At 48.5% G+C, this 25627-nt stretch overlaps 1 protein-coding gene across 2 annotated transcripts in view; it reads right to left on the reverse strand.

Moving 5' to 3' along the window:
• The window catches only part of EXOC6B (exocyst complex component 6B), a 223965-nt gene that overhangs the window by 184465 nt on the left and 13873 nt on the right, over positions 1-25627 (reverse strand). For both annotated transcript variants that reach the window (XM_033161125.1, XM_033161126.1), the window contains exons 2-6: positions 10880-11045; positions 9346-9393; positions 8561-8651; positions 8403-8448; positions 4533-4737 (exon numbers count right to left, since the gene is read on the reverse strand). In XM_033161125.1, coding sequence (XP_033017016.1) covers positions 4533-4737; positions 8403-8448; positions 8561-8651; positions 9346-9393; positions 10880-11045 — 556 coding nt within the window. The remainder of the gene's footprint in view (positions 1-4532; positions 4738-8402; positions 8449-8560; positions 8652-9345; positions 9394-10879; positions 11046-25627) is intronic.

Below are 25627 nucleotides of genomic sequence, written 5' to 3' on the forward strand. Positions count from 1 at the left end.
AAATAAACAACTATCTGACTTTTAGAAGACATCTAAAGGCAGCCCTGTTTAGGGAAGCTGTTAATATTTGATGAATTATTGTATTTTAATATTTTGCTGGAAGCCGCCCAGAATGGCTGAGGAGACCCAGCCAGATGGGTGGGGTATAAATTATTATTATTATTATTATTATTATTATTATTATTATTATTATTACTTGTGCCTAACATGTGACACAGTAAAAGAGGCATACTTTGCTGAATCAACTGCATCCTCAAGTAGCTGTACAGCAGAACCCTTCAGGGCAGTTCGGAGGCTGCTGTCACTGGACCCCTGGAAGGCCTGCTATGACATGTTTGCCCAGCACTTCGAGGATAAAGCCACTCGCCTTTGAAACACTCTTGATGCTATGGATAAGGCAGTTCCTAGAGAGGTGTCCAGTCTTAATCTTGCCCTGTCTGGAAGGACCAGTTTCACTTAATGTGGACTGATGGCACAGCAAGGTGCTTGCAAGTAATGAGCCCAACTAAACGTCCTCTCAATTCCTGGCCCTTATGGCCAATTAAATCTAGCCACCACAGTATGAGAAGCTGGATTCAATGTGTGGGGAAGGAGGGTGAAATGAAATATTCCTATTTATTTATTTATTTATTTATTTATTTATTGACTGATTGATTGATTGCCTTCTACAACACCATCTCAAGGCAATGCACAATTCAAAGAGCAAAGAACAAAAATAATTTCCTGTAATACCACCAGGTCAACCTATTGCTGATCTTAAGCTGGCCACTGTGGAACACTGGAACTTCAACAGAAACGTCTACTGCGAAGCTATCGAATTGCAACATAATAAAAACGGAAATTCTATTCATTTGTATCTGAAGAGAGAGAATAGTTTTCTGTATCACTACAGGTGCTAATATATTCAGCAATTTTAAGATGACTTTGTCATCAATTATTGCTGTTGCAAAGAGTTAATTTGCATACATTTAAAGCGTGGCGCTGTGGGTTAAACCACTGAGCCTAGGGCTTGCTGATCAGAAGGTCGGCGGTTCGAATCCCCGCGACGGGGTGAGCTCCTGTTGCTCGGTCCCTGCTCCTGCCCACCTAGCAGTTCGAAAACACGGCAAAGTGCAAGTAGATAAATAGGGACTGCTCCAGCGGGAAGGTAAACGGCGTTTCCCTGCGCTGCTCTGGTTTCGCCAGAAGTGGCTCAGTCATGCTGGCCACGTGACCCGGAAGCTGTACGCCGGCTCCCTCGGCCAGTAACGCGAGATGAGCGCCTCAACCCCAGAGTCGGACACAACTGGACCTAACGGTCAGGTGTCCCTTTACCTTTACCTAAACTCTAACTGAATTGCCACGGATTGCACCTTTATGCCCGGGTCAACTGAGGATCACACTCCATGCATCTAATAGTCTGCAAAAGATTGTGTCATAATAAAACTAGTCTTCTAAGGTGCTGCAAAGCTCTTCTTAGAGGGAAAAGCTATCTAGGCACTGGCAACAGCTGGTTCAGGTTATTGCAATGTGAACAACCAGCAGCTGCCTTTGACAGTAGCTGAAGATCTTCAACTGAAGAGTGGCTACCTAACAATTTGAATAAATGAATGAAGAGTCCAGTTCATGGTGTGGTTCTCCAACAGGAAGCACAAAGAGGCTGAATTCAAGGCTTCTTTGCCTTGATCACCTAAGCCAAGAAGGGAAACCATTCTGTTAACAAGAGATTTTTAGGGGGCTTGCTCACCCACTGATGAAAAAGCCACCGGAAGAAACAAGCAAACAATACAATGGCAAAACCGAAGTGTTACTGGGAAACCACTTCGGCCGGACAGGCATTGCCTTTGTGGATGCATTCCCTCCCCGCCAGTCGGGCACCAAAAGACAAATGAAAGCTATTAGTACTTTCCATGAGCCCAACACAGAGCGACTTTTCCAGAAACATGGTTGCATTCGTGGCCAAACATTAAATATTTCCATAAACAATCAAGCTTCTAACTGTTTGCATCAGGTAAACCCGGGTCATTTTAATAAGACCAATTTAAATTCCAAGAGACAAAAGGCACTTCCTGGATCTTTAATACCTGCAACAGTTTATGGGCTTTCACAGGCTTGAAAGGATCGCCATGGTCTGTCTTTGATAGAGAAAGCCATTCTGGTGGGCTGGTCCATCAAAAGAGACTATGGAGAACACCTGGGTTATTAATGCACAATGGAAGAATCTATGGGTTGGATTCAACTAAGTACTACTCAGAGTAGATCCATGGAAATTAAGGAGCCTACGTTAGTCATGTCCATTAATCTGAATGAATTAATTATGAGTAGGACCAGCATTTGGGACACGGGTGGCGCTGTGGGTTAAACCACTGAGCCTCTTGGGCTTGCTGATCAGAAGGCAAGCGGTTCAAATCCCACAACGGGGTGAGCTCCCATTGCTGGGTCCCTGCTCCTGCCCACCTAGCAGTTCGAAAGCACGTCAAAGTGCAAGTAGATAAATAGGTACCGCTCCGGCGGGAAGGTAAACGGCGTTTCTATGCGCTGCTCTGGTTTCGCCAGAAGCGACTCAGTCATGCTGGCCACATGACCCGGAAGCTGTATGCCGGCTTCCTTGGCCAGTAAAGCGAGATGAGCGCCGCAACCCCAGAGTCGTCTGCGACTAGACTTAACTGTCGGGGTCCTTTACCTTTTTTTAGGACCAGCATTGACCATCACCCTGTGAGGGAAAGGGATGCTCCTTTCTTTGTTCAGTCATGTGTGGGGTTGGGCAAGGTGCCCCACCTGACATCATGCATGATCAAAGCAACGAAAGCAAAATAAAATAAAAAAAATATTCCTTCCAGTAGCACCTTCCAGAGCTAACGCATCGGCGGCAGCCTGAGAAAGGGCCTTTCCTATTACTATTCACCAGTGAGACTAAAATCTAAGACCACCCCAAAGGAAATTCATACCATGCAAAACCTTACAGGAACCAGTCCAAGACGACTTCCGGGGGGAACGAGTACCAGTGGTTCCTAGCCATCGTGGTCATGATTCTCCCTCCATGGTTGGAGGCAGCATGCCTCAGAGGGCCAACTGATGGGAAGGGAGGGAATAGGTGAGGAGCTCCTGTATTCTCATGCAGAATAAGGCCACCACCTCAAGAGGTTCAGGGCCACTGCTAAGGAAGTGGGATCCTGCCTTTTGTCCCCCAAAAGACTTGCCCAGTTTAACTCTTCTTATGCAAATGGCTAAGTGGTCTGAACTGGTGGGTGTCTCTTTTTCTAACTGAAGTTCAGAACCATTAAGAAGGTGGAACCATCCCCTTAGTAAACGTTTGACTGTAATAAATGAAGCCCCTTCACGGATCACTGCCTTGTCGTGGCGAAGGCGCTTGAATAACTCCAAGAAGCTATGAGCTATGCCGTGCAGGGCCACCCAAGATGGACAGGTCATGGCCAAGAGTTTAGACTAAATGTGATCCACCTGGAGAAGAAACTGGCAAACCACTCCAGTATTTTGCCAAGAAAACTCCATGGACATAAAAAAGGAGATGCTCTGAGAAGAAAGTTACAGGCAGGTAGCTGTGTTGGTCTGAAGAAGTGTGCATGCACACAAAAGCTCATACCAAGAACAAACTTAGTTGGTCTCTAAGGTGATACTGGAAGGAATTTTTTTTATTTTTTATTTTGACTTTGAGAAGAAAGTGAGAGTTTCTGTCAGGGAACTGTCCCCGGTTCAGAGCAAGGTGGTAGAAGGTTCTCGGGAGGCTACAGGGAGCCCCGGCCCCACCTGACCACCAGCACCTCCTCCAGTGGAGGAAGCAGCGAGGTCTCTAGTGGGGAAGGGCAGGAAACCTGGGGCCATGAGCATAGGGGCTCTGGGGATGCTGTAGAGACCCCGCACTCTCCTCGCCCGGGAGGCACGCCACTTCCGTCGCCTGAACCACGCAGAGGGGTGAAACGCAAGGCGGGGAGGCGGAGACTGAGGGTGCTGAAATTCTTATGTTGGGGTCACAACCAGAAGGGGCCACTCCCAGATTCTGCGAGTGATTGATACAGACATGAAATTGTAGCTCTGCACTGTACATAGCATGCAGAATAAACCTGCTAAAAGACAGGCTGGACTCTTGCCTCGTTACTCGTGAGCAACCACCACACGGACCTTACAGTTTCCAAGGCATGCTCTGGTTCATGGGGTCACGGAGAGTCGAACATGACTAAGACGACTAAGCAAAAATAAAGGGAGAGCCTGTTATTTATTCCCTGTCTCAGAATATTTGCATCAGAAATGTAGCTTCTTTGGCCATTGGCTCACACCACACTCCATCTAAGGAAGACGGATGTATTATATTGGCCTCTAACGCCTACGGCAGTGTGAGACGCTCCCACAGTCCCCCGTCCAACCAGTGACATGGGGCAGTCAAAAGCAACGGAAGGAACAGAAAAGTAGCCTCTCCTAACCAAGAGCTCCACAGTGGCATCCATGGCCACCTGCAAGTCACAGGTGCTTCAAACCTTGAAGGCAGACCCCTCCTCGTGACATGGCACCCGCCTAGTGCTCATGGCTCAGCTCACCTGCTTCATTGCTGTCTCGCCAATTTTGTCCGAGTGCTTGCGGATGCTCTCCAGGAAATCTTTGAGGTCGGACATGGAAACTTCCTTGATCTCCTCATGCAGTTTGGGAATGTTGTCCACCATGACCTTGCAAAAGCGATAATGGCTCACTTGAGGCAAGTGCAGGTGCTCCAGGTGCTCCAGAGTCTTCAGGGCAGGATAGTGTCTGGAAGAGAAGAGCAACGCTCATCAGAAGCAGGAAGGGTCACTCAGTTCAGCAGCTTCCCAGAAGGTGATGGTCAACTGGCAAAGCTTTGGCCTTCTAAAACGAGAAAGAGCCGGGTCCCATTCAGCTTCTACAAGCCTACTCACCCCACCCCTGTGTCTACCAGCCTACAAGTGGGAAGACAAACTGTGCAAGTGCCCATGGCTCCTTCTTGGGAAAGGGCTCCGGTTAGCATATGGCCCACTTTGCCAGTGAAGGAGGGCTTGTCACCCACCACCAGGCAAAGCAGCAGCCTTGCTATCAGAACTAGGTTACAGAGGCAGAGGAGGAGCCGAGAGAGAAGTGAAAGTTGCAAGTTGGAGAGAAGGAGCAAAGGCACTGGCATCCTGGACCAGAAAGAGAGGGGGGGCTTCTGGACATAGAAAGGGGGAAGGATTCAAGGAGACACAAAACGTGGACCTAGCAGCAGGCGGGACAATGATTCTAGTCAACACATTTTGAGGGAAAGTGAAGCATATCATGATTGGGCAAAGAATAACTGCAAGCAGGGGACACAATCCAGGAGGACTCTCTTGCACAAATTTCCCTTATAACATGAGCACCGCCCAAGCCCATTTACGATCCATTCTTTTTTGAAGAGAATTCCTCCGAAAGCAACAGTTTCTCAGTTCTCCTGCTGGGCCAAGGCATGCAACAGTTCCTTGCTTGCGAGTCCTGACAATCGGTGCACACAGGTGCATGCAGGTGGGTGGACTAGGAGACTTTGGAGAGCCGGAAAGCAGCCTGCATTTATTTCAGAGGCAAGAAAAGAGATTCTGCTTCTTACCCAACTTTTCAAACCCAGGGGTGAAATCAGTGGAGTTTCTGGGGGTCCTGAGAAAAGGTTTCAGCAGGAATGTAGCACATGCCAAAGATGTTTGGTCAGGACACTCTGGCGTTGACACCCCCTACCACTAAAAATGTGTCTAGTCAGAAAGTGTGCATGCCAGTTGAAAAATGCACACACAGAACTACTCAGATGTCCTTGTCTCCAAACAATGTTTGCATAATGTGCAACTGGAGGAAAGGGAAGTTGTTTTAACTGAAAATTGTAGAGGCCATCAAGAGCAAAAGTCAGTGTGCTGTTTACTCCAGGAATCCAGGCTCTGTTTGTGTTGCCATGAGGTTTAGGTAAAGCTATTTCCAATAAAATGCAGCTCCTCTGGAGAGAAAGCAAAGGTTACACGAGTAGCCAGACAGAACAGACGCAGGCCAGGCTTGCTTCATTTCAAGACACTGTTGTTTGAAGGATGACCAAAGGGACCTGTGGAGTTTGGCTACACTCGCCATCCAGGCCCCCCGATAGCCTGCCAGAGCAGCAAATGTTCTTCCCATTGACAGACATCTCAAGCCAGTGAGGTCATGTGGACCCAAACATGCCCCTGTCACCCGCCCGCCCGCCACCCCTCCGAGTGCAGCTCCCAAGCCAGGCCTCCCAACTGTGCCCTGCTCAGCCTCTCCACAGCCATGGCGCCTCGCCTCCTCCGCTCATGAGAGGAGCCTGGAGGCCAACTCGACATGGTGCCATCTTTCACCCCAAGGGACTTCCGGGACACCGTCCAGAGATGGATTAACGGCAGCAAAAAAGCCTGGAAGACTAACAAAGGCTAAAGACGTTCCGTTTATGCTGCATCAGACCAAAATGGAAGAGAGGGGTGAGGCCTGCTGACACAAACCAGCTGCAAAGACAGGAGGAACAGGCAGGAGAGTCCAAGGCATCCTTCAACTGTTAGAGAGACAGATCTTCTAACTAATTACCTGGCCCCCATCTGGCTGAGCACAGGAGAAAATAGGCTCCAGTCCCACTAACAGCCAAGCAAGTCAGACAGTAGTCAAATATTCTCCAGCCAAAGCGGCCTTTCTGGAAAACTAGTTTTTTTTTGTGGGGGGTGGTATTTCCCCTTGCAGCTTGCTTCGCAGGTGCGAAGAAAATGAAGCTGGCACATCGACAGGGGAACCGATTAAGATATAAATTATCACACGCGCTCTGCCTCAGTAGAAGGAAGGCAAAGTAAGACGATTAAAAAGAGACTTAAAATGGGGAAGATGAACGGCAGTATTATTAGAAGAAACCCTCAAATCCATCTCTACTTGAACATATAGACAAGAGGAGGAGGAAGAGGATGATGATGATGATGATGAAGATAATTTATTACTTATACTCCGCCTGCAGCCACTCTGGCAGGCTTCCAATATAATATAAAACAACAACAAAAACACCAGACATGAAACGCTGCCGGTGCAATGATTTTATGCAAGACACTTGCATCATTTAGAACGTGATTTGTGAGGACCATTGTCAAAATAGGTTTGGAGTGGGGGCGTTACCCCTTCTGCATTGTAGTGGCTGAAGGAGGGGGAAAGACAGATCATGGAAATATGAAACTTGAGTCAGGAGCTCAACTCCAGAAATCTCTGCATTGCACAGGAATATGTGAGAAGCAGCATGGCAAGAAAACCTCAGGAGGTGCTGGATGCCCTCTAGGAACACGAGGCCACAAAGAAGGGCTCTTGCTAGTGAGACACAGGAGCGGGGCATGTCTGGAAAAGGCAAATGCTTTTCTCCGCAGCCTGACCCCTAGCCTAGTGAAGTCCTCCCAGGCCCTTCTTAACCTGGTCATCAAGCAGCCCCGACGGGACAAGACCAGTCCTGCTCAAAAACACCATCACCACTGGCAGAAACACTGGCAAGCCTTACTCAAGATTAGGGGAGCTCCCCACCTGACTAAGTGTGGCAAAACACTTAGAGCCAAGTGGTGCACACAAACCTGGATGCACTCCCAGCACTCTAAATTCTTCTCCTTTGTTCTAGGTAAGCCCCCTCCCCTCTAGGTAGCCTCGTCTTTAAACTGTCTTCCATTCAACTCCACCCCCACCTCGGACTCAGTTTTCTTGACGTCTCTCCTGGGATTGCTCCAAGTCTCATCAGTTTAGGGTGGTGAAAAAGAACCAGATGAAAGATTTTTTTAAAAAAAGATCCAAGTGCAAGATGCTCTGTCTTTGTTGCTTGCAGCAGGAGAAGCAGTGGTATACAGTCGTACCTGGGAAGTCAAACGGAATCCGTTCCAGAAGTCCATTTGACTTCCAAAGTGTTTGAAAACCCAAGGAAGTTCCCGCAGCCAATCGGAAGCCACGGAAGCCCCGTCAGACGTTCGGCTTCCAAAGAACGGTCGAAAACCGGAACAGCCACTTCCGGGTTTTGATCGTTCAGGAGCCAAAACGTTTGAGAACTAGGCTGTTCGAAAACCAAGGTACGATGCATATGCATCATGGCAGCAAGGGACCCAGTCTGCTTTTGGCTGAGCAGCACCAAGGGGCTTCCCAGAGGCAGGCTTTCTGTGGGAAGAAGCCAGGCGGCAGCAAGTTCCGCAGAGTGAGAGGCAAAGATTGAGCCGTGGAGCACGATCCCCTGGGAAATGCCCCACTGAAGCAAGGGGGAAGTGGGCACCCCAATGGGGCTTGCTCTGGGTTGCAGGAAGGGAGCAGCATTCAGGTTTCCGGCCTCAGAGACCAAAGTGCCATTTGCGCTTCCGTTCTTGGGGTGTCTGCCCGTTTGTTTCAGTGAAGCTAAGACTTCCAGACATACGCTGTCACATTGGTCAGGCCGGCCACCGTTATGAGCTTACCTTTTAGATTTCATTTGCTCTCTTAATTTGCTATCCATTTCCAGAACTAGAGCAGGGGAGACATAAGGATACAGAAGTCAGTAAGAGAAGAAATGGGGTTACTGGTGCCCTATCTAGAGCCATGCAGACGTTCTTTGCTTCCATGTCAAGTCTCTCACCAGGAAGGCACTGCGTGAGCTTATCCACTGTGGCGGAAATATTGCGCTGCTGCAGCCGGCACTGTTTCAGCTCTTCCATCGCTCCCACCAGCTGCAAAAGAAACCTCCGTTTAACCACTAGCACTGCATTCCAAGTCAACTTCGCCCTGCTGACAGCAAAGCTTGCTGCATACCAAAGGCTCAAAGGCCACAGGACCATTTTCTGTTCCATCCAACCATCCATTCAGGATCAAGGAATGATGAGGGAAATGGATCAGTGTATTTCTGGCCTATGTGGACTGTAGCTGTTGCTAGCAAGCATGGCCTACATGAGAAGTCGTTTCATACATACAAGGCAGCAAAGGACGAAAGGCAGAGGGAGCAGGAAATCCACTTAAGGCAGGTGCTGCAGGTGGCAGAGGGAAGGTCACCAGCAAGGAACACGTCAGAGGGGGAGAGGGGGGCTGGGCCATGGAGCTTCTCACTCTGGGCTAACTAACTCTTCCCTGTAAGGCGTCCCATAGAGGAGCTCTCTTGCACTCACATTTCCCACGCTCCACAGTCTGAAATCTGGATGTTGGGCATTCTTGTACAGATCTCACCAAGGAGGCACAGAAAATGCACGCAAGGGAATGTGCATCTTCCAGGTGGGAGAAATGGCAGGCAGGCAAGGAAATCACAGCACACACCTCAGAGTCACACTGTTTCCCTGGCACACAAGCCCAACATTTCTGGCACCAATACAATGGCCAGAGCCCACACCTGGTACTTTCCCCCCCCCCCCAACACTAGAACCCTGGGCTTACTTTTTTGCTTTCCATTTGCAGTTTTCTGTTTGTGTCCGTGACTTGGTTCTGCAATGAGAAAACCACATCGTTGTTTCAATTAGCACCTAGTTGAAAATCTTGGGCGTCTGGCTGGAAAAGGAGACGGCATGAACTGGAAGATGCTCCTTGGTTTAACGAGGCCACACGAAATCCTGTTGTGCAAACTGATCCCAGATACCAGGAAAAGTGAGTGCGGTTATGAAATGTCACCAAGGATTGGGAGATGTTTTAACAAAAGCCAAAGCACTGTGACACTTTATTCATGACCGACAACACACCTCTTTGCTGGGCACCAGGGTCACAGAAGAAGGCCTTGGGTGCTCTTCAGCCTCCCCATGCCTCAGAGAGCACACACAAGGCAACCTAGAGGGCAAAAGCAACACAAATGCATCCTACCAAGGCATGCACAGGCCAGCTGAAATCCGTAGGTTTAGTGTGGGAAACGGATGGAAGAGGGCCAATGAAATAGGCCTCTGAAGCAGCCCTAGTGAGCCCAGAAGTGGGGCTCCAACTGGCAGCCACCAGCCCAGACCCAGCGCTGCAACAGACCACAGGCCACAGGGGCGAGCTTCTAGCATGGCAATCCCAACAGAGGAGGCAATTCATCAGCACACAAAGGAGGAACGAACACTGGTGCTTCCCACCATCTGAAGAGGGAAAGGGAGGACTGAGTTTCTCCGACTACACACAGGAGCTGCTCAGCCTGCTACAATATTGAACAATGGTGCTGGTAGCCAAAGGGAAAATGTGGAAGGAAATAACTTTTTGTCTCAGAAGTATGCATGGCCGCAAGGGGAGAGGCTTCAACAGTCAAGTGACGTACATCAGCCTTGAAGCCAGGCATCTCATGGTTAGACTGAATGGGAAGATGCAAGTTGGTCCCCTGGACAGCTGCCACCAAACTCTTGCAAGCCTCTCTAAGGAACCTACTCTTTCCTTGGACAGGGCATGAATTCACAGATCTCACCGGCATAGAATTTGTACCAAGCAACATTTTAAGCAGGCTGAGATAGTGAAGCTTCAAAGCCCACCCACTCACTGGCTCTCCCAGGATCAAGGAGCTTTGATGCTCTACTGTATCTGGGCCTGGGAGACACAATTTGCAACTCAACCAAAACACCCACTCAAGCTTTCAGCTCCAGGGTATGCTACCCTGAGCCAAACAACTGCACCTCTTTGTTCTTGTGGCATAAACTTCAAAACACTTTGTGCACCAAACGCACCAGAGATCAGTGTTATTTGCAGAACGAAATTCTACTTTACTCTCCCACTTTAAGGAAGCTACAGCTATTACTCAAGAGTAAATAGCAAGCAGTAATCCTGCATACCAGCATCCAACCCAGGACTGTGGCACATTCTCTGCTGTTCCAACATAGGTCTGCAGTGAGCCGGCAGTTGGACTTGCGGTTCTCCTTCAGACCAGCACACCGAGGTTGCTGCCTCCTCCAAGGAGCTCATTGCCCCTTCACAGAAACCCTAAGCACTGCCCACAGTGATTTATCCCATTCCTTACCTTGAGCTTCTGGGCTTCTGCCCTGACTTTCAAGAATTCAGTGATGGCATCCACAAAGCCCTGGTAATGGAAGTTGCACATCTTTTCGATTTCACGGTCGTGATTGCGGATGCGGGCGTCGAGTTTCTCCATGAAGCGCCCATGCTCCTCGCCATCGTAGACAGACCTGGATGGAACGCAAGGGGATTGGGCAGAAAGACACCTTCAGAATCCACTCTCAGTCACTGAACTTCACTAAAGGAATCTGAAGGAGAGCTGAGGGTGGGGAGGAATGGGAGGGAGGATGCACTGCAACACCTGGCGATTTTACTGCAAGAGGAAGAGTATGATTCCCACCACAACAAGATCTGCTGCTCGTGTTTTTCCCCCACATCACTTCCCTCGTCACAGAAGTGCAAGGAATTACTCAAGAGATAGGAGCAAAGTGACCTCAGATATTTAGAAGAAAATATGAATTAGTTAAACCATGTCTGCAGCAATTTATTTGGTCTTTAAAAGATTTATATCCTGGCTTTTCATCTAACGGTGCTCAAGGTGGATGACAGCAGAGTGAGAGAGATAGTACTAAGGTCATCACATGGCGATTCACAAATAATCTTTCCATCTGCTATGAGCAACAACCATTCAGAAAAGAGAAGCTGCCAGAGGACCGTTTAGGAAGCGGGAGTCAACACTGCGTCTGCATGGCTGACTTTGCCACCTGCTTGCTCAGCCGCAGAATGCTGAATGGGAGGGCATGGAAGGGAGGGGTGGGAAGCCAAAGGATAAGAGGAGAACAGTCCGAGGATCTAGAACACAGCACCCAGAGCCAGCAATGGGATGAGAGAAGAAGCTGGTAGGTGGACAAGAACATCCTTGGTGCAAAGCTGGACTGCGAGGTCTCAGCATCCAGAAGAAAGCACAATGAAAAGCAGATGCAGAACAAGCAAGAAGCCACTCAAGCAACAGGGGTTCTGCTCCTTCTCCTTCCCCCGTAACTCCACACGCACCCCCAAATCCTAGGGGACTCTTTGGAGCAGATGGGGGGCATGCAGAGGACTGGAGGGTGGAGAAAAGAAACTGGAAATCCCATTGCACAACTGCCCTGAGACCTCCAAGTATAGGGCAGTATATAAATTCAATAAATAAAAAAACAAACAAACAAACAAACAACAACAACAACAGGGCAGAAACCTCTGGGTGCCCAGCAGTGCGTTCAAGCCCTGGTGTGAGGAAACAGAAGAAATGTGCTCTCTTCTAGAATTCTGATTTATTATCTTATACTCCCAACATTTCGGTTTAGGATTGACTAAAGACAGCGCTTGAGCTTTCTCTGCAGTTTGGAATGCAGCTGCTCCTCTGCCTCCCCTCACAACCAGTGCAAATCCCATGCGCACTTACCTGGGAGCAATGACGGGCGCAAATGCCGAATAAACACCTATCTATCTATCTATCTTACCTGGGAGCAAGTCCCACTGAACTTAATAGCATTACCCTCTGAGAAGACATGTATTGGGAGTGCCCTGACAGAGACCCCTCTTCATTACAATGCACCCTAAACAAGGCGGTTACAGTGGTACCTTGGTTTACGAACTTAATCCGTTCCAGAAGTCCATTCTTAAACCAAGGTGTGCTTTCCCATAGCAGCGGGGGAGTCAATTTACAAATGGAACACACTCAACAGGAAGCAGGACATGTTCTGCTTCCAAGGCAAAGTTCAGAAACCAAAATAAAAAATTCCTTCCAGTGGCACCTTAGAGACCAACAAAGTTTGTTCTTGGTATGAGCTTTTGTGTGCATGCACACTTCTTCAGATACACTGAAACAGAAATCACCAGACCATACAGTGAGAGAGTGAGAAGGGGTATTACTCAGAAGGGTGGTGGGAATGGGTGTGGAAAACTTGTTGACGACTCTTAACGATTGCAATTAGTCTTAAAGGAAAAAGCGAGGGGTAAGATGGCTAAAAATAGCTTTATCATGTATAATGAAATAAGAATCCAATGTCTCTATTCAGACCAGGTCTCTCCATGGTTTTAAGTTTGGTAATAAGTTGCAATTCAGCAACTTCTCTTTCCAGTCTATTTCTGAAATTCTTTTGTAATAAGACAGCTACTTTGAGATCTTGTACAGAATGTCCTGGGAGACTGATATGTTCTCCTACTGGTTTCTCTGTCTTGTGGTTCCCAATGTCAGATTTATGTTAACACCTACTTCCAGGTTTGCAGCGTTCTTCATCCAAGTTGTTCATAAACTAAGCTGTTCTTAAACCAAGGTACCACTGTACTGGGGACTTGTCCCATTATCCCTCTATCTTACATCTCCCAGTACTAAATACAACGCTGAACGGCATGGTGCAAAGCCAGAAACCACTAGCAGATCCCCAAGCAGCTTCCTGACTAAAGGTGTAAGATTTAACAGAAATACAGTGGTAGCTCTGGTTACAAACTTAATTCGTTCCGGAGGTCCGTTCTGAAGCTGAAGCTGTTCTTATCCTGAGGCACACTTTCGCTAATGGGGCCTGCCTCTGGCATGCAATTTCCGTTCGCATCCTGGGACAACATTTGCAACCAGGAGCAGCTACTTCCGGGTTAGCGGAGCTTCTAACCTGAAGCGTTCGTAAGCAGAGGTACCACAGAAGTACCACAGCAGTCACGAAATTAGAAGACGCCTGCTTCTTGGGAGAAAAGCAATGACAAACCTAGACAGCATCTTAAAAAGCAGAGACATCACCTTGCCAACAAAGGTCCGTATAGTTCAAGCTATGGTTTTGCCAGTAGTAATGTACGGAAGTGAGAGCTGGAGCATAAAGAAGGCTGATCGCCGAAGAATTGATGCTTTTGAATTATGGTGCTGGAGGAGACTCTTGAGAGTCCCATGGACTGCAAGAAGATCAAACCTATCCATTCTCAAGGAAATCAGCCCTGAGTGCTCACTAGAAGGACAGATCCTGAAGTTGAGGCTCCAGTACTTTGGCCACCTCATGAGAAGAGAAGACTCCCTGGAAAAGACCCTGATGTTGGGAAAGATGGAGGGCACAAGGAGAAGGGGACGGACGACAGAGGAAGAGATGGTTGGACAGTGTTCTCGAAGCTACTAACATGAGTTTGGCCAAACTGCGGGAGGCAGTGAAGGATAGGCGTGCCTGGCGTGCTCTGGTCCATGGGGTCACGAAGAGTCAGACACGACTGAACGACTGAACAACAACAATAGCTTGTTTTACCATCATCTACCATAAAACATTTCTGCTGCAAGGACATGAACAATTCTTGTGGCACCTTTAAGATTCATTGTGGAACAAGCTTTCCTGGGTTATCACGCGCCAGAGTCTATGCCTTCGCTCCAGTGGATGGCAGCTTATGCCTGAATAAAATTTGTTAGTCTGTAAGGTGCTGTGAGTCTCTTTGTTGCTTTTGCTAATATTCTTAGGTTTCGCCGGTTAGGAAAATATGGGATGGAAAGCAGGGTGGGGATAAAACAAGAAGATGAAAACGGAAACCGTCAACATTGTAGTAAAATTTTATCATCTGGTCTTAGAAACAGTATGTAGACCTCAGCATTTTCATGTACAAAGGGAGGAAACTTGTTTTTTATACAGGGGGGAAACAAAAAACAAGCACTCTTGTAATTAATGAAAGGTGATAAATCTGGATATTAGTATGTCTTCATTAAACACAGGCTGCAGCCTGGTGCATTACAACTCTCATCTGAAACTAGCAATGTGCCTTTTTTTAAGAAAGGAGAGCCTGCCACCTAGCGACTGCTTGCGTTAGTCCTAATACACAACTCTCTTCATCGCAAGCTTGCACTGGGGTGAGATGGGCTAAGGGAGAGGAAGCCTACGAAGAGAGGGCATATCCTTCACATTTGTGAAAAGCTGTTCCCCCCGAGCAACCTGCTCACGGCATGCTGGGGTCCCAACCGCAGGTCAGAGGCCGGGGCCGCACAAAGCTTCTGGTCCCTTTGATTAACAGATTAAACTCAGCTCTGCTGACCTGTGAGCTGACAAGTCACCCAAAGCAGCAGCAGCACATCGTTACAGGGAATCACTCACATGCAACCCACTGCTGTTCCCTTTCAGGAGTAGCCCAAGGAGCGAGCCAGGATATGGCAGCATGAGCCACAAACGCAGGAGCCCTGGGCAGGATCAGACCAATTCCCCCTGCCCCCGGGTGGTTGCATGGACGACACACAATTCTCTTCTAGAGTCTACTTAAAGCCCCTTGGAAGACATGTAGAATGCCAATGGGCTTTTCGGTCACCAGAAAGTGTGATGATGAGCATGCGCTGCACCCACTCTGCCTAAGCCGGAGGGTCCGCTGACAGGTGCAGGTCCAAATGTGACCCCTCTGCTTGTTAGCCGCTTTGCTGCCCCTAAATGAGGAGCTCCCAACTGAAATCCATTTAGGCAGGAGGAGCCGGCAGCAGGGAAAACAGAGGACCCCAGGAATTCACATGCCGGGACAGCCTGATCACTTTCTGGGGCACGGAAACGTCTCGCTTTTTGGTTTCAATTAATAAATGGAACGAAAGCCTGGACTTCAATTTAAAAAGGCAAAATATGCCATGGTGGTTTTTAACCTTCAGACATTTTCTTCTCATTAAGCGACATAAAAGCATTAGCATTTTGTTTATTAGAAGAAGTTAAAAATAAAGTGGAACAAAAAGCGAGCTGCTTGCTTAATGCACAAGTATGCAAACAGTCACAGCGTGGGCTGGGAGAGGTCAGCAAGAGTTTGGATGCCCCCTCAGCACCAAGAGCGGGAAGGAAAACGCTCCGTTCTTCATAGAGCAGAGAGCGCTGGCAATCACAGATGAAACAGGCCACACTATTGATCCACAGAGCTCCATCCATGAGCACACGGGAGATGGGGGAGGCAGTTCCCAGCCAAGAGGGCAACAAATGCAGAGTCTAGAGGGAGCTGGAAACCTTCAGACAGCTGCAGATGGTGGAGCTGGAGGATCGCTGGAGGAGACATATCAGAAGTAAGGAGCAGAGTAGCTATGGAAGGCTTTAGAAGTACGGAAGAGGTGTTTCTGCTGGGTCCTGAGGTGTACAGAAAACCAACACGGCAATTGAAAGAAGGGCACAGCAAGCCACCCCCAGGAGAGTTGGGGGGGCTGTTATTACGGCCATTGCTAAGCCAGTTGGCCGCACTGAAATATTCTAAGGCGCAAGGATAGAAAAGAGCCTTCTACGCAGCACAGCTCAGTGATAAGAGTGAAGGGTTCAGAGACCCTGGCTTCAGGGAACAGGATGAGGAGGTTGTGGCCTTGTTGGGGCTTCATGGGGCAAAGCCAGGAAGCGGGCAGTTGGTGGAGGACAGCGAGGAATGGACAAGACTGCCTGCCAATAGCATCATCTTCTGGTTTTAACTGACCACTGTGACCCCGGGCCCCTGCTTTTGCTAACCTCAAAGGGGGAAAGAATATATACACTCTTGGCACTCACTTTCTGGGGTCATCCGGCTGCGTGCAACTTAAACCAGTTCTTTACCCGCAGCCACAACTGTACTGTTCTCAACTAGTGACAGACAATCTGAATTGCATGTGCTTTGGGACTTTGCTGCCAGTCTTTCTTATGGGATTTTCTTAGCGTATTCTTAGAAAAAAGGGCTCCCATCACTCGCTTGACATCTCTCACCTTCACCTTACTACTGGCCATTATCAAAACCAATAGCCCAACTGGTTATTATGGGAACCCACAATCCACCAGGGGCTCAGGAGGGCCAAGAAGGCCAGATCTCAACATTCATGCATGGGATACAAACCAGTTTTGGCTGCAGCAAACACATTCTGCCTGCAGAAATGGACAAGCTAGCAAGCAGACACAAGCAAAGAGCAATTGGAACGAGCCTGTGGTGGAAACTCAGATATATAAGCTAGGTGCCAAATGGCTCTTTAAAGCAGGGTACAGACACCAAAACGGAATGTCTAGTTGCCATTTGGGAGCCAGACAGTTCAAAGGTCCAGTTACAGGTAGGTAGCTGTGTTGGTCTGCCATAGTCAAAACAAAATAAAAATAAAAAAAATCCTTCCAGTAGCACCTTAGAGACCAACTAAGTTTGTTCTTCTTCTGTTTCAGTTTATCTGAAGAAGTGTGCATGGACACAAAAGCTCATACCAAGAACAAAGTTAGTTGGTCTCTAAGGTGCTACTGGAAGGAATTTATTTAGTTCAAAGGTCATATTTTTCAATATGACTTTTTGGTTCCTAACGGATAGAATTCTACAGGATGTGTTGCTAATATGTGAAAACAGCAAGATCCAATTATCCCCAGGCATATATGCACCTCCAGATGGTAGAGATGTCTGGCGCCCAAGTATCTTCACCTGGTTGCACGTGGCCAACAGCCAGGTGCAAAATGCGCCTGGCCAATTTCGAACACCACCAATGAGCCACTTTCAGAGCATGTGCGTGAATAATAGCATTGTTTAGGTCAACATAATATGCAAACTTCATCTAAACAGTCAAGGAAAATCCACAGGATGTGTGGGCTTCAGTCAGTGCACCCCAAGATGACCATCTCCACTGCTAACGTTTTCCGTTCCATATATGCCCAGAGTCTTTGAGCCTGGACCCCTGGCTGACCAGGGAAAAGAAACTGTGAAGCCTCTGCTAAAGGCCAAGCCAATTAGAAGGAATCAACTCAGCCACCCTGGAGCTGCCGAGATCCAGACACAGCTCCATCAGAAAGGAAATAAAGAACAATGACTCCAATTTAAGCTACAGGAGAGCATTTTTGGTTTCAGCGTTCTTATTAGGGAACATGCCTTTTGTCATCTGGGGCTACGAGAGAAAGATGGGGGTTTTTTGCAGGGGGGGGAGCTCGCATATGGCCTCAGCGAATGCCAGGAAATGCAAGGAGCAACCCAGAAGGCAGGCGAGCCAGCCCTGCTCCAGCCAGCACAGATCCCCCCAACTGAGAAATATGGAGAGGGAACTGGCCACAAGCGACACTTTTTGCTTCCCTCCTTGTCGAAGACACAATGGAAACAATTCCCCCCAGAACAAAAGCGGTGCGTCAGCAAGCGAGCCCGCCTCTCCCAGGCCCTTTCAAGTTGGAAGGACAGTTGATTCGCACCATGTGTAGGGTTGATGGGAACAAGCCCTACACCCAGGCGAGATAGATTTTAGCCCCTCCAAGCTGGTTGATATTAAGGGAGGGAGTGAATCATCTTTATGATGCGCTGTAAACAAAACACACTGGCCGTCACAACGGGAGGCATCCAGCAGTGCGCCGCAGCGGGGCTCTGAGCCGCTTGAAAGTGTTCGTGCCGTGTGGGCCATCGCTGGGAAAAGTGTTGGGCTCTAATGAGAGGCAGGCTCAGATGGAGGTGGCTGGGGTACCCTTCCCTCATTTCCGCTTTCCCTTGCACGGTGTTCCAGCACGGCCAGGCCTTCGGGAGGAACAGCGCAGGTGGCCAAACAACCACTGCCCACAACACAGGCTCCCCATACCCGTGGGGCAGCCAGCATGGAAAAAGCGTGAGCTGGAAGCAGCCAGAACCGTGTTGGATCTGGCCCACCCACCTACCCATTTAGGTGAAGGGATCCGCATTTAATCCCCTCTCTGTCTCTCTCTCTCTCACATATACACACCAACCTATGTAATCCAAACCAGGAGGCATCACAAGCGGAGGAGAAGCAATTCAAGTTCCACTACCCTAAGGTGCCTGCGGAACAAATCTTTCCATATGACTCAAGGAAGCCATGCAAAGAACGTCTTGCCAGAGCCGAAAGCAGGACCCATCAGCAAAGCCTTCCCAAAAGCAATTTGGGGCGGGTGCAATTTCCACATGCCAATCTAATCCCGGGGGGGGGGGGGAGTGGGCCGGGGGACCAAATCATCAGGTGAAGAAAATTCCCTTCTGACCCATCCTCATGTGCTTGAACTGGAGCACCGGAGGAAGAGACGGTTTGCCACAGGTCAGAGTGGGAAGCAGTGGGGAAGAGGGGTGAGCGAGGTTGGGAGGCATGCTTGAACTTCCCACCTCCTGCTACTAAGAAGGGTGGAGCCCTTCATTCATCAGCCCTCCAGGTGTCAACTCACACAAAACAAAGCGGTTTTTATGCTACTGTCACTGACAACCGAAAGTCTACAGCACCCGTTGCATTTTCCAGCAATCACCACCCACATCTCATCAGCCCAAGTTTTCTAAGAGCTAAAGGGCTGAAACTTTCAGAGTTTTGATCTTTTGAAAGGTGGCCATTTCTCCCCGGGTACCCATGAAGGCTGCAGTCTAAGTGGCCTTTGTTGCACGCTGCCCATGCTGCGATGCAGCCTGGTCCATTGGCTTGTGCCAAGGGAGTGACGTCTTAGCACAAGGGAGGGAGGAGAGGGAAATCAAGGAATGGGGGAAGGAGAGACAAGAACAGTATCATGGGCATAATCCACAGGGAACAGCTCCTGATCAAGCCCCACTGAAGAGTTGCATAGCAGCACGACCTCAATGCGTCCCATGCAGTGGATCAGTTACAGGTAGGTAGCCATGTTGGTCTGCCATAGTCAAAACAAAATAAAATAAAAAAATTCCTTCCAGTAGCACCTTAGAGACCAACTAAGTTTGTTCTTGGTATGAGCTTTCGTGTGCATGCACACTTCTTCAGATACAGAGGATGCGATGCAGATGATGCAAGCTTCTGAACTATTCATAAGGTTACCCTGAGCTTGGCCTACATAAGCCACAACAGAACCGTCTGTAATAGCCATTGTTAAAACATTTAAGGCTTCGTTAATTACCCGAATTAACTTTAGCCGCAAAATCCACAACTAGAAAAATCCACAACAAGAAAAAGTTGCTAATGAGCCCTAATTATCCTCTTGCCCTTCAGTTTACAGCCTCAGCAAGACATGCAGACTGAGGTAGCCCAGAAGCAAGCTGGCACGCATCCAGCCCTTCCCTTCAGAAGCCTGGTTAAGGCATATTGACTGTACAGGTCACCCTCTCCCTCTGGCAAGCAGACACAGCTGGCTTAACCCCAGAGACTGCGAACAAGAATATCTTAAATGGTCCAATGCCCAGATACCAAGACAGCACTGTGGGCAAGGCATGACTTCCCGGAACCGCAGCACTGCCTGGAGGCTACCTTGTGTGGGCCTGCTCAAGGAGGGCAGCTCAACCAGAGCCCTGGCATAATCCCTCTCCTTCCCCAGATCACTTCTCTGCCGCTCTTCACTGTGCCCAGATCGGAAGGGAAACAGTTTCTGCAGACCAAAGTGCTCCGTTCTTCTGCTCAACAGGGACTGCATCCTTCCTCCTGGCGAAGGAGCCGGCTGTCAATTTGCAGAAACGCTACTATTGATTAATGATCCAGCATCACCAGTATGGAGGGCGGGAGGGAAGAGTATATAAATCTTCCAAATTAATTTAAGCAAGTTAGCAGAACACTGCAACTGCCAGCAACGAGGAACGCAAGAAAGAAGGCCACCCAATCCCAAGTGTTGGAATGCAAAGCTAGCACAGAACCTTTGCCAAGAATGTTCACCTTCCTGCCAGAGAACATATATATGGAGCATGTGAGAAAAGCCCTTAAAGGCAGAGCTTTTTTGCACTGTTGGTCTTTAGCGCTTTCTAGCAAGGCACTCTTTGATTCTTTTTTTTTTTTTTTGCATCCTTCATTGCCTGTGCAAAGAACACATACAAGGGGGAAGTGAGCGCAGGTCCCCCAAGAGGAGAGATCTGGGCAAGCCTGTCCAAGACGATGAATGCAGCATTGCAGGTGAGTTCAGGTCAAGGCAACATGCAGAAGCAAAGCACAGCACTGTTGCTCAAGTAATGTGGAAAGGCACCAGGACACCGCTGCCAGGAATAACCCTTCTCTAGGCAAGGTACAAGGAGCTACAGAAGGGACATTCTGAAATTACATTGCCATCTAGTGCTGCAAAGAATAAATTGCTTCCATTTTAAGCCCCTCCACACCCAACACTGCGGCCAACATTTTGCTAGTTTTCCCAAAGGGACCTGGAAGGCCTCACCCTGACCTGAGCGCAAGAGAAACGGAAGCCAAGCCCGTTCGTCAGGGGCAGATCCAGGTCATAACTCCGCACAGATTTCAGAGCAGGCACAGACCCACAAGGAGGACGGCTTGAATGAAAGTGGAGGGAGGCTTCTGAGCTGCAGGAGCACCATTAAAGCACCAAGAAGTGAGACAAGAGGCAACAGCTGGACGTTTTCACTGTAATAAAAGCATTTGATGTGCCCAAAGGCGAGCTGTGTTTACCCTGAAAGTCCTAAAGACTGCATAGTGTGTGGATCCAAGCAGCTTTTTTCACAGAAGCAGAGAACTGAACATGTGCCTGGCCTGCTTTGCCATCACAGCAGACCCCCAAGGCAACACTTCTGCCACCAGACACAGCTTCAGCTATGTGCCCCAGGGTGGGGATATCGGCAATTTAAGGCATCCCTCAGCTGCTTGAAACTTCCCAGTTTTAAATTCCCAGATTTTAAACTCATTGTTCCAACTTTATCCATGGCATGTAGTCTAAGCAGGCTGCTCTCTTTGCAAAGGCCTTTTCAATACATACCAGTATTTGCAGTTGATTCACATGTTTATATTCTGCTTTTTAAAACCTAAACCGTCTACAGCAGGGGTAGGCAACCTAAGGCCCGTGGGCCGGATGCGGCCCAATCGCCTTCTCTATCCGGCCCACGGACAGTCCGGGAATCAGTGTTTTTTTACATGAGTAGAATGCGTGCTTTTATTTAAAATGCATCTCTGGGTTATTTGTGGGGCCTGCCTGGTGTTTTTACATGAGTAGAATGTGTCCTTTTACTGTATTTAAAATGCATCTCTGGGTTATTTTGGGGGCACAGGAATTTTTTCTTTTTCTTTTTTAAATATAGTCCGGCCCACCACATGGTCTGAGGGACGGTGGACCAGCCCATGGCTGAAAAAGGTTGCTGACCCCTGATCTACAGAGTTAGCAAACAGCATTAAAACATTTTTAAAAATCTGTTTAGGAAAGGCTACAGCTGCTGTACCACCCTAAAATGGTAAAAGCACTTTTGGGCACTGCTGGGACAACCTAGGCGGAGCAACAGATCAAAGAGCACAGCCATGCAGCGCTCCTTAGTCTCCAAGGAAATGCCATCCAAAACTAGTTGGATCCCTACCCTGAAATCAATGACATTTCCAGCCAGCAGTACTCGTGTCTTGCCTGAATTAAGCTTCACACAAGCCACTGCCTGTCTAGGATCAGATGTGGAAAGAGTGTGTGCTCAGCACACACTAATGATACCACAGGCCACCTCACCTCACCGTTTCGCACGGATATTAAGAAGAGACGATGGACCCTTGGGCCAACCCACAAGCCAACAGCCACAAGTTGCTGCAGCAGTCTCCCCACACAACACTCTGGCCTGCAAACACACACACACAAACACAACCTTCGCAGAACAGTGACTTCCTCACCACCACCCAGGCACGTCCCAGGAAGGCAAGGCAGAAGAGTAGCACAGTTGCTCCTATCAAGAGGTGCAGAGAGAGTGGGGAGAACCAAACAGGGACACCAGGGATGCTCTGGGGTGGTTTTCAGCACCTGTTCCTACCAGGCCTTGCCTAAATCCAGCTAGGATAGCACATGAACAAAGTGAGGAAGGAGGCTTTACAGAACATCACTCTTCAATCACGCATTTGGGGTAAGCAGTAGGAGGCATAAAACTCTAAGCTGGAGACCCTAATAGACCAGCCGTCCCCAGCCTGGGGCCCACATCATCTGGGCTGGGCCGGAGAAAAAATGGAGTTCAAGACAACAGGGGAACACCTGCTAAGGACCAGCCAATGCTCCAGTTTGGCAACATGTGCCTCTTAAGCCCAGCAAGCAGTTACTAGAAGAACACCCCTTTATATTCAGTTTATTCCAGTTTATGCTCTTCCTCAGCCGCTGATTAAATTCAAAGGAACTGGCAAACGAAAAGCTTCACAGCAAATGCATCCACTGGCCTTTAGATGGCAGCAAAGCCACAGTTTTCTTCTGAAATCCAGCATTCCTATACCAAGATGCTCCAAGCTTTTCCTCTGTGCTTTCTCTTTCAAAATACTCTTCACAGTAGGCTGAAAAACTCCGATGAACAAGTCTAGCTAGTGGCCTGGATTTATGTAGTTGCTAAAAGGCCAAGTAGTTAAGTTTTGGGTCTCTGGGAAGTCTTCACACATTTCCACTTAAAACTCAGTGTGCACAATTAAGCAGAGGGCAGCAGTGGCCATGTTTATTGCTGCTGCATTGCATTCGAGAGAACAGCACAGATTTGGCCTGGCTAATTTTAAGAGGCTGCTTACAGAGGTTTAATGGGAGACTGGTGACTAGTACGGAAATGAACAAAAAGCCCTGCAAAGACAGTGGCTTGGGGCCGGCAGTGCACCAGGACTGCTGCTGTCCGTTGAGGCTGCGTGTGAGACACAGGAGGTGGCAGCTGCTGCCTCCAAGAGATCCAGAGGCCAAACTGCTTAGACCCCCCCAGAGTTCAAGCTGCCACTTGGAATTCTGATCAAGAGCCAGAAAGTGGCATCTGAAGCACCAATCCTGTTGGCCCGCTCAATGTTTGGTACAGTGGAACAGGATATCCAACAGGAAAACATGGCACAATTGTAGATAGAGCCAGGGCACCAAGCAGCACCAACTCTTAATTACCCTAAGATGCTCTGAGCCAACTGTGGCAATGCAAGGAAGACATCCCTGGCCAGACAAGAGCTTACAGTTAGGATGCTCCTGAGATAGGAGGGGACGTCCCTCTATCTCCAGGGCTGTCTTTACCCAGGGGTGCAAGGGGTGCAAGGCACCCGGGTGCCAAATTCAGGGGGGCACCAGGCACCCGCCACTGAAGCCGCCTAAGCTCTTAACTTTCTATCTGTTATGAAATAGTAATTTTGATCAAGCTAGAAAAACAAAATACATATATACCTAGGTATGACCGAAATGTATACCTACTGTTTCACTAAAGGACTTTCGACTTTGTGCGCTCATTTACCAAAGACGCGCCGCGCTACCAGTGGCACTTGTCATTCACAATGGTGACGCTTGACACAACGACGGCGCTTGTCATCCTCAATGGCGCCGTGCATGTGAAATAACTCTTACATCAAAATATTATGTTATGTGTTGTATTGAGCTGCTATGCGGCAGCGGGGGCAGCGGCAGCTTTGACACGACTGATGTTTCTCCTAAGTAGGTGCCTAATAAGTTTAAGCGTGGTGGTGTTGTATACTTAAGTATAAGTGCATTGTAAATAAATGAGCAAATAAAAAAGTTTCTTTCTTTTTTCCTCCCTTCTTTTGTAAACAAGAGATAAGGCGTAAGCGTGGTGTCTGACATAAGCATAATAAAAGTTAATTTGGGGGCTAAACTAAATTTGGGGGTGCTGGGCAGATCTTTGCACCCTGGCAGCGCATATGCTAAAGACAGCCCTGTCTCTCTCCCCACCCTAACCCACATTTCATACCCCACTTGTGAGGCCTGGGGGAGTCTTGGCACTCCAGACACCCCTGTGACTCTCTGCCTGTCTCTGAATGCCAGATATTGGCATTCAACTACACGGCTCCCGGCATATGACTGTATGCATACTGTTCATATTCTTCTCTTGGGGGGGTTGTCATCTTTTGAACACGGATGGTTACTCCTGGCCATGTTAGGCTGCAACACACATGTTAGGAAGGGAAGTAGCTTAAACCTGCTGTGCATTCCTTTCTAAGGCTCTGCAAATAAGTGGAAAACTAATTAAAAAGTGTTAAGAGCTTGCTATTGCACATTCAGTGGTTGTGAATATTAATCTGTTCAAAGGATGGTGGGTCCATGTGGAAAAAGAAGTTTGGGAGCTCTGGGCTGAGCAGAAATTGGTGAATTGCTCACAACAGCCAGGGGATCCCAGGCACATTTTAAGCCTGCTATACTCAAAAGAACAAATGGACACCCTGTGAGATTGTCAGCGGAAGGAAACCCAGTTCCTCAGCCTCTTTCCTGCTGCATTCATCTTGGAATTCCCAAAAATATAACCTGCTGCAAAATGAAGAGTGTCCAGGTGGGCAGCAATTAGATAACCCCCAAGCTATGGAGATCAAGGTCTAATTATGAGCATCCTTTGAACAAAAATAAAAAAAATGGAAAGAATAGAGGCTTCTTCCTGTACAGGTAGCATACCAGGCTGGGGGGGGGGAGGACACACAGCAGCCCATTTGGCCAATTGAAACACAGGCTGTATAACAATTTCTGATCAGACCAGAAATGCAAATAGGAGCGAGCCCCACCTTCTCTCTGACGGCAGCCAGCCCCGTCTCCATTCTTGCCTGCCCCCTTCCTGCACATCTCCTTTTCTTCCTACAGACACCTTGCATCAAGTAATAAAAGCTCAGAGATTCACCACAAAGCGCCGTCTTTCATTCAGGAAACCCCTTCCAAATCAATGGCCATGTAGTTTCACCATCCACCACCTGAGGCGGCTGATGGGCTCCACGGCAGCAGCTTCCGTCCTTTGTTCCCGGTCCCCCTCCTCCCTCAAGGAAAGAGACTGGGGTGGGGAGAGAGAGACACTTTTACCCTGGAGGGAATCCAGCAGTTGACTCGCTGCATCATAGGAAAAGACCATATGCACTCTGACCGGTCCAGGAATACATGCAAGAACATCATCTTGATGGAAGACAAGGTCTGGCGTGGCTGGATCATAAACCCCGGGGCAGATCCACTTTGTTCACATTTAATTCTGATCCTGAGCAGTAAGCTAAAAGAGCCTCTTAAGAGTATCACCTGTCCTGGATCGCGTTTCTTCCTTTCTT

Source organism: Lacerta agilis, chromosome 9 (assembly GCF_009819535.1).
Source record: "Lacerta agilis isolate rLacAgi1 chromosome 9, rLacAgi1.pri, whole genome shotgun sequence".
Taxonomy (NCBI): domain Eukaryota; kingdom Metazoa; phylum Chordata; class Lepidosauria; order Squamata; family Lacertidae; genus Lacerta; species Lacerta agilis.